The sequence below is a fragment of the Ochotona princeps genome, chromosome 27, assembly GCF_030435755.1.
Source record: "Ochotona princeps isolate mOchPri1 chromosome 27, mOchPri1.hap1, whole genome shotgun sequence".
Lineage (NCBI taxonomy): Eukaryota > Metazoa > Chordata > Mammalia > Lagomorpha > Ochotonidae > Ochotona > Ochotona princeps.
In genome coordinates this window covers 4448609-4457802 of record NC_080858.1, presented here as the reverse complement: position 1 = coordinate 4457802, position 9194 = coordinate 4448609, and the positions used below count along the sequence as shown (strand labels likewise).

At 38.5% G+C, this 9194-nt stretch overlaps 1 protein-coding gene across 1 annotated transcript; it reads left to right on the top strand.

Moving 5' to 3' along the window:
* The first annotated feature begins 1191 nt into the window (after window positions 1-1191).
* CD69 (CD69 molecule) lies at window positions 1192-8304 on the top strand. Its single transcript, XM_004599066.2, has 5 exons — window positions 1192-1358; window positions 5015-5137; window positions 6031-6227; window positions 6566-6669; window positions 7777-8304. The coding sequence occupies exons 1-5, from the start codon at window positions 1289-1291 to the stop codon at window positions 7886-7888; spliced, it is 606 nt and encodes a 201-aa protein (XP_004599123.2). The 5' UTR covers window positions 1192-1288; the 3' UTR covers window positions 7889-8304.
* Window positions 8305-9194: the final 890 nt, after the last annotated feature.

Sequence of the window (9194 nt, the reverse complement as noted above, 5' to 3'; positions counted from 1 at the left end):
CTTACCCTCCAATCATCTTAAGGGCTATACAGGACGAAGTTTCCATACATTCAATTAACGAAGCAGCAGGACGTAGCAAAGGAACAGCTAGAGCCCAAAGTTCTCTGGTAGTTAATTAACCTAAAGTAGTACAGTAGGAGGCAGGAGGGGTCAGATGTGCGGAGCCTCTGGATCTGCTTTTGTGCCTTCAATTACCTTGAGTAGTTTGGTGGGGGGAGTTGGCAGAGCACAGAACCTCCATTTCTGAGCTGTCAATTGCCTTCATATTATCTGGAGTGGTATTTCAATTGTTCCTTTAATTCCCTATATATAAAGACCTTCTGCATTCCTTTTAAGTTGACCTACATAACTCCCCTGAATGAAGCTGATATCATGGCCACGTCATTTTAATAGCATCCATACTGCAGATGCCTGAAGTCTAAGAGATATTTGAACAGAGTTATCCAGAAAACAAGAGAAAAACAAGGTCTTGCTGAAGTGCACTAAAGGCAGTCTGAATGATGGCAAAAAATACAATGAGAAAAGGAACAAGAGATAAATGAAACAGATAAAGAGAAACAATTTTAGAACATAGCAAGGAAGTTTCAGACCACAAGATTTCGATTTCCTGCATTACAGCAGCAACTTAGTAAATGGCACCTTAAAAGGGCTTGTCTTTCGGGAAGAAGGAGCAGTTCCAAAGGCCAGGTCATAGCTTCCTCAAGGAAACTTTTCCAGACTGGAGAAAGATTCATGAAGATAAAGACTTCGGTCATTTTATTCAGTGGTAAATCTTCAAGCATTGTCAGATGCACAGCAGGTGCTTGACAAATATTAGCTGCTAAATATGTTAAGGAATGAGTGTATAGGATTCCTGGAAGGTATTATGCTCTTTCTCCTTAAATTATTTCCATACAAACCATAGGACTATTTTAACTACTAAGCCCTTACAGAGAGTACACTGTCTTCTTCACATTTTCTAAAACGTTAAGGAGACACATATGAGGTTCTGGGAAATTCCCACTGTCTTTTCATGTTACACCTACATCTGTGAGAAAGCATGTTTTCAAACATCAGGGAAAACCCAGACTTCACCACCACAACACAGTGTAAATTGTCTGGGCCACTGGAGCATAAATTAAAGAGAACTGACATAGTTGAACAAAAGAGGAGGTGAGAGGAAGGGGGTGGAGACAACATAACGGAATATAAACGCCGAGATGCCTCAGAGAGTCACACACCAAACAGGAGCCCAGGAGAGACTTTCGCTGTGGACTAACTTGGCCTGAGTTTACCCCAGGGAATCTTCATGAAGATGGACTCTGAAGGTTGTTCCTTAACGGAGAACAGCTCTTTGCATCTGGAGAGAGGCCAACAAAGTAAGTCAGAACTGACTTGTCCTATATTAGTCATTTACATCTGGTAGGAGTGATGCAATACGTAACGGTGGGTAGCGAAGAAAATGAAGTTTTATGTGCTAGAGAACGTAGGTTTCATTTCAGCAAACATAAAAGATAAAGTGAGAAGAGGTTAATTCCTTTTTATATATCAGAAGAGAGGATATCCGAGAGGAAAGGAAGCTACAGAATACATTTCACATCTTTCAGGATCTTTTTTTTGTTTCAGTTTACATGATCTTAAATTTCTTAATTAGAAAATTGCCTGCCTTGGCCCAGTTCTACAACTGTTATTTTTTTCACCTGCATGTACTCCAGGAAATGTTTTCTTATTGTGGAAAACTTCGTTTCCCACATAAACAACTGCAGTCTTGGTTGCTTTCTGTTGTATCTTTATTTGCTTTCTGTGTGTTTCATTCTATGCTGGTGACCGTGTTGTCAAGTTGCTGGAAATGTGCAGGTTTTCAGTCTTTCAAAGAATAGCTATGTGAGTATCCAAACATTTGCAATATCTACTGCTAATTATCAGGAAAACATAATAAAATAATTTTGAAAAATGTCCTCTTCTGCTTTTAGTATTCCTTTACTTAAAAAAAAATTAGTTTCCTATTTATTTATGAGTGACAGAGAGGGGGGAAGAGAATAAACAGAGATCCTGCCTGGCCGATTCACTTCCCAAATGCCTGCCACAGCAAGGGTAGGGCTGGGAGCCAGAAATCCAATCTAGGTCTCCCACATAGGTGGCAGGAAGCCACCACTTGGATCAGCAATGCTCCTTCCAGGGGCCTATATTGTCAGGAAGCTGGACAGTAGTGAGTTTCAGTGTTGGGATGGCAGTGTCTTGGTCACTAGGATGGATACCTGCGGGCCCTGCGTTGGCAGTATTTAGGATTCTTTTTCCTACCACTCCTTTCTTCTTTTGTTTCAACTTTGAATCACTGGCCTTGAATTATGTACAAAAATCAGGCCTTTATTTCCACTTTTATCAAAATAATGAGCATTAATTTTCCTATTGTTTTCTATCCACATACCTACTCTGTTCCTGCTACCAGTATTTTCCTCATTGTTTTTCTAAATCTTTTTCCCTAATGAGTGACTTTTTTTTCCCAAAACACTAATATTTGGGAATTAGAGTTTATTGGTAAGCAAGGTACAGAGTAATGTAAATGATTTTCTGACTGCATATCTCCTAGGTTGGTTTGCTACAGAGAATCATCAGTTACTGATAACCCATCCTTTGTTTCAAAACAAAAAAAAAAAAACTGTGAAAGATACAAGACCCCAAATTTGGGTGTAATCAAATTGTTCACAACTTTAAGACTTATTTGAATTGCCAAAAATTAAAGGAGGAGGGGATAATGAAACTAAATAAAAGAAAGAAAAGTGGTAATAATAAAAAAAAGAACTCAGCAATTGAAAGAACTTAATGCTAGAACTCACTTTTTCAATGATCATTCCAATTTTCTGTTGGATATGTCTATGCTGTTCTTATAGCTGCTTTATTAATATGAATAATCGTTGTTGGGTCACTCCTGGGTGATTAAATAGGTAATAAGAGAGTAGATTTACTTTGAAATTCTTCATTAGTGATTAGGATTTGTAAGCAAAACAGAAGTGTGTTAGTGGGGGAATGTTTTGTTACCTAGGTGACAAGCTGCGGTTAACTGTACCCTCACTAATGGAAATTCAGTGTTGTCAAAGAATTACCTGCTCAACTTATCCACTGAGGGAGGGAACCAATGGGCTGAGCTGGGCCCTGGAGCGCTAGGATAGCTTGGCTGTGTTAGGACTTGTAGAACCATGATGCTCTATGGCTGTCTTGAATCCATGCAGCCCATGACGAGAAGTGAAACTAGACAGAGCTCTGATCTTGCTACTCTTCGTACCAAAGACTGTGTCTGGTAATGAGTGGGTGAGTGACACAGGAAGATCTGCTCTGAGAAGCAGAGAGGAATGGAATCAGAAAGGAGTGAGATAAAGGCTTCTGTTGCAAAACCCAAGTATAGCTCTGTGCTGGGAAGAACATGCTGGACAAAAGCAGAAATTGACATCCACTGCTAAAGGGAAAAAAAAAACCAACACGTGGATTTCAAGATAGGTCCTAGACACACACCATTTTAATCATGAAAATGATTTAACATTTGAGATGATTTCTCACTCTTATACTTTCCCTTTCATCCGTTTGAGAACATCCTAGGGATTGTAAAAGGGGATTTTAGAACAAAACAGAACATTTTTGCAGGGCCATGCTTCTCAAATCCTGATCATTCATTCTGCAAAAGTAAACTGCACAATCGGAGTGAAAACGTTCCTGTCTTTTTTCCCCCAGACTTCCTTCTAGTCTGTTTTTAAACAACAAATTATCATCTTTCACATTATATTCCTATTCTAAATACTTCCACAAAAATATTTTTTACTGGTTAAAGAAAAATTTGACTGTCTTTATCTTCATGCAGGAGAAATAAAAAAAATTAATCCTTATTGCTTTCTCTGTTATTTTAATTTCTTTTGGTGGAAAAATCAAGTATTTTGCTCTTCATTCACATATTCTTTTGACAGATGTGTAACTTACAATGAATGCATTGCTTGCTGGTGTATAGGCTAATGAGTTATGACAATGTGTAACCATAACTCCAATCAATATCAGAATATTTCCATCTCCTGAGAAATTTCCCTTGTATCTCATTCCAGTTCAATTGCCTTTCCCACACACCTAAATCGAACTATTTGATTGCTGTCAACATATCTTAGTTTAGCTAATTTTGCCATGTAAGTGAACATCTCCACACCAAATGATAGTTTATGTTTTGATTTTTTTTTTCATTCAACATCATTGAGGTTCAGCATCAGGCTTTTAAAATTGCTGAGTATTTTTTCTGTGTCTGACTATACTGTGATTTACATACTTGGTCCCCTGTTGATGGGTAGGATTCAGCCCTAAAGAACAAAGCTGATGTGAACATTCTTGTACAAAGATTCTGGGAAAATACCTGTCATTTACTCTGTGGCTACACAATAAAGGCTGGATCATAAGCAATTATGTATCTAATCTTATAAAAATATTTCCAAAATATTGTCTCAAGGACTGTTCTACCTATAATATAGAAAAATTCCAGTTTTTCCACATATGCACCAATTTTAATAAAACAATCATCATGTTTTAAACATTTTAATCTTTCCAATTTTAGACATTAAATATCAGTTCCAGGTTTTATTTTACATTACTCACATTTATACCATTCATATTGTCTCTCAAATGGTAACTACAGGAGGCGAGAGATGTTCTTATGTACATTCCAGGGTAACTGTGTTTTTAGAAAATGTTCTTATTCTAATCAAAACAATCAATAGTAACTGACCTAAAATAATCAAAGCTACAAGATAGATATATTTGTGCTAAGTAGAGATAGAGGGATAAAATGTACATATTTGAAAATGATTTTACTATCTCAGTATTAAACCTGAATTGTTTTATTTGTAGCCACCAAGAAACTATATTGCCTCACAGTTTGAGGAAACTAACTTACAAACTGAAAGAGATTGGGGGAAAAAAATCTTATTTTTAAAATTAAAATGCTTCCAAGAAAGTGTCCCACGCAAAATAAACCTGGGTTCCTTCTCACTTTTCTCTGTTTCAGATGATGCCACACACTCCCATTTTACAACACATCATGAAGGATCTCTTCAAGTGCCCATCCCATGTGCTGTGATGGGTGTGGTCTTCACCACCATTTTAATTATAGTTCTCATCGCCTTATCAGGTGAGTGTGGGCTCATCAGCTGTCAGCATCCCACGCTCTTGTTAATTTGGGATTATCCCAGGGACCACACATGGCTAACTTTCTACTGGAAAATAAATAACAGTCCCTGTTTGGGGGAGGAGTCTATGATTTATGCATTATTTAGGCACAAAAATGACTTTTGAACACATGTTTCCAACTGGAATGAAAGGTGATCATTGGGATTCTAAGAAAGTAAATAGATGGAAAAAACATGGACCTCATGTTCCGTGTTGATGGAAAAACTGATATCAAAGCCATGAATTAACTAGGAAGTAGCCAATTTTTGCCTTTTATCTCAAAGCCCACAGAAGAGTAGCTGAGAATTCTTAAGATTGTATTTAGAAAGTCCTTATTAGTAGTGACACATGTAATGATACAGCTGCAATAAGAGACATTGGTGTCTTGCAAATCTGAAATTCTGTGATTTTATGAAAGATCCTCAGTAACAGATATTTCTGAATTTTGGATTTGTTTGCTGAAATTCACTTTTTGAAAAAAAATTTCCCCACCTAGTATAATAGCTATTGCTTCTTTAATTACCTCCACCTGGCATTTTGATTCAAACTTTTACTTGGAATTGATAATGCACTTTTTACACTTTTCAGTCCAAAGACTCTGGGTATTAAAAAATAAAGAAAAGAAATACCCACACTTTCTGATATTATGGCCCTAAGTTCCTTGCCCCCCAATATCCTGCACAATAATGTTTAGTCACCATGGAAGTCTGATTGAGGCGGGCTTTCTTACTTAGAATTCTCCTCCTGGCTGTGTGCTTTACTTTGACACCCAGCACAGCTCAGTCTCCGCAGCGTTGCATGCTGTGGGCAGGTGGATTCTTCCGTTGCTAACGCAGACCTTTTCGCCTTTCACAGTGGGCAAATACAATTGTCCTGGCCAGTTCTCAGTGCCTGCACCAGAGGGCGCCGCTTCTTCATGCTCAGATGACTGGGTTGGTTACCAGAGGAAATGTTACTACTTCTCTGCTGAAACACACAGCTGGCCCCTGGCCCTCAAATCCTGTTCCAGACTTGGTGCTACTCTTGCAGTCATTGATTCTGAAAAGCACATGGTAAGATCAAAGGCTATTTCATGAGATTCTGCTGTTGGATCTACTGGAAGGAGTCTGTGCTTTCCTTCTGTTTCTTTGTGAGAACACTGTACCTATTTTGTGTGCAGGAAACCTTAGCCACAGAGAGTCATAACATTAGCCTGCAATCAAAATGAGAGTTCAGTTTGGTCTTTTAAGTTTGATTTTATCACACAGCTTCCAAGATCAGAAATTCAAATGAGCTGATCTTATTTAGAACTAATAAATGATCTTAGTTTGCAATTTTGGGAAACAGGATTTATTATGAAATCTTCCAGTGATTTGTTTAACACAGCAATTCTTTTGTATTTTAAAAAAAGATCTTTCTAAAGCGATATGCGGGGAGAACAGACCATTGGATTGGGCTGAAAAAGGAGGCTGATCAGTCATGGAAATGGTCAAATGGCAAAGAATTTAACAACTGGTAAGCAAAAATCTTATTTTCTCTTTTGAGCATGAAGGATGAGCTCTTCATGAACAAATTCGAGCAGTTTTCCTATGATGATGCAAAATAAAGCAGCATTTTTCATCTTGTATTTCTGTTTTGGTGGAAAACCATTCCAACAACTTTTAAAGATTTCTTTATTTATTGGAAAGTCAGAGTTACAGAGAGGGAGAGATGGAGAGAGAGAGAGGACTTTCATGTGCTGGTTTACTCCCAAGATAAGTATGATGAGCAGGAATGACCCAAGCCAAATCCAGGAGCCAAGAGCTTGCTCCAGGTCTCCCACGTAGATGTAGGGTCCCAGCACCGAGGAGTTATCCTCCACTGCTTTCCCTCGGCGATCATCAGGGAGCTAGATCGGAAGCAGAGCAGTCAGGACTTGAACTTGGGTCCATACTGGCTGCCCACTTCACAGGTGGCAAGTTAACCTGCAATGGCACAATGCTGACCCCAATTCCTTTTCACTCTTTGCTAGTTTTCATCTCCACAGGGACAAAGTACATTTTCAATGCCTGTTTTTAAGTTTCCATGGAAAACTTCTCCCAGAATTAAAACGACTGACTTTTCATTACTCATATTTATATTTGATCTTTATTTTTGTCACTTGAGAACCCAACTTGAATAAATTTCTCAAGAATTTTTTGCTACATATTGAAACAGTAATAAGGCTGAAGCTTCAGCTCTCTAGTAAAGGGATAAATGTCTGATGGTTTTATGTTCACGGATAGGTCTCAGCGGCATAGACTCCTACATGTGCATGCACTGGTATGCATGATGCTGGGTCTATATAATTTTGGGAATTATTTCTTGATGAATCTATGAACTCAAAAAGAATGAAGAATCATTCCTGTGCAAGCCAACTGAATGGATGATATACTTTTATTTCAGCATGTTTTCTCCACGTGTTACTCCTTTCAATTCTTGTCTGTTGGACTTACCGTATACATCCTACTACACACACACACACAGAGAGAAAGAGAGAGAGAAAGAGAGAGAGCAAAGCAGAGCTCACCACCACTACAAAGTTTATCCTCACATAGCTGCATGGAAATGACATTAATTCTAAGTTTCTTTATGATTTCACAGGTTCAACTTTACAGGATCCGAGAACTGTGCATTTCTGAATAGTGCCAGCATTGGCAGTACAGAATGTGAAAGGAATTTACACTGGATCTGTAGCAAACCCTCCAAAGAATGAAGAAATCTTTTTTTTAACTATAAACTGTTGTATGTGAAGGAATGCTGCTCTACTGCTAGAACTTTCCGAGAAAGACTTTGTGAGAAAGCTTTGTAGCATCCCGGAAATCTTTAAAACAGGACGGTGGAAAAAGGGACAGACATTTCAGGAAGGTCTGCATTGAACACTCTTTAGTTTTGTTTTTGCCGTGAGATGCAAATGTCACGGGTTGGCTGATCATCATGCGGAAGAATGAGAATGAGGATTTTTTCAGATGCACTTTATGTCTATTTTAAACCCAGGAGTGATAGGCTACCTGGGTTTGGAGTCATTATTTATTGTTGAACCACCACCAGTGAAGGGCCCTTCACATACTTGCACTATTTGGAAGAGATGGAGGGTTGCTTTGCAAACTGAATGTAAACCAAAGGGGTTTTGAGTGGGGCTCAGTACGGATCAATGCCTTACACTCAGCATTTGCGAGTGGACACATGCTTATGGAAGGAAACTTTGTAACGGATCCCATTTTTTGGAGAAATTTGCCAGTTTGTCACTTTTCCTCTCAAAAAACAGTTGATTATGTACATGCATACTTTCTTAATTGCAGGGTATTTTTGATATCTCTGCTTTAAAGCCTTCTATGCAATGTTCTGCAGAGAAGCCATAAAGGCAAAGAATATGATGAAATTTGTAAAACAGATAAAATTGAAAAATGTGCCATACATGGTATGGTAAATCTCTATCAGGAAATATTTCATAATGATCAAACATAGACTAATACTATAAGGTTGTACCTTCCCTAATAGATGTTATCATGTGCAATATACATCATGTGAAAATATTTTCCTATGTGCAATAAAGCATGCCAGTCTGTTCATATTTCAAATTGAGTACAGTTAAGCTGTTTTTGTGTACACGAAAATAAAAGTAGAATCAGTACAATGATTTCTGAGAAGCATTTATTCATCAAATTACATTAAAAACAATGTCTCATATTCAAATACAAAACAGAACATCCTGACTTTTTTTTTAAAAGATTTTATTATTATTGGAAAGCCGGATATACAGAGAGGAGGAGAGACAGAGAGGAAGATCTTCCATCCAATGATTCACTCCCCAAGTGAGCCACAATGGGCCGGTACGCGCCAATCCGATGCCGGGAACCAGGAACCTCTTCCAGGTCTCCCACGCGGGTGCAGGGTCCCAGTGCATTGGGCCGTCCTCTCCTGCCTTCCCAGGCCACAAGCAGGGAGCTGGATGGGAAGTGGAGCTGCCGGGATTAGAACCGGCGCCCATATGGGATCCCGGGGCTTTCAAGGCGAGGACT

Excerpts from the sequence above, each read along its gene's own strand:
- CD69 (XM_004599066.2), top strand. The coding sequence starts at position 1,289 with ATGAAGATGGACTCTGAAGGTTGTTCCTTAACGGAGAACAGCTCTTTG. Across the intron at positions 1,359-5,014 it reads TCTGGAGAGAGGCCAACAAA|ATGATGCCACACACTCCCAT; the intron begins GTAAGTCAGAAC and ends TCTCTGTTTCAG. Across the intron at positions 6,670-7,776 it reads GGCAAAGAATTTAACAACTG|GTTCAACTTTACAGGATCCG; the intron begins GTAAGCAAAAAT and ends ATGATTTCACAG.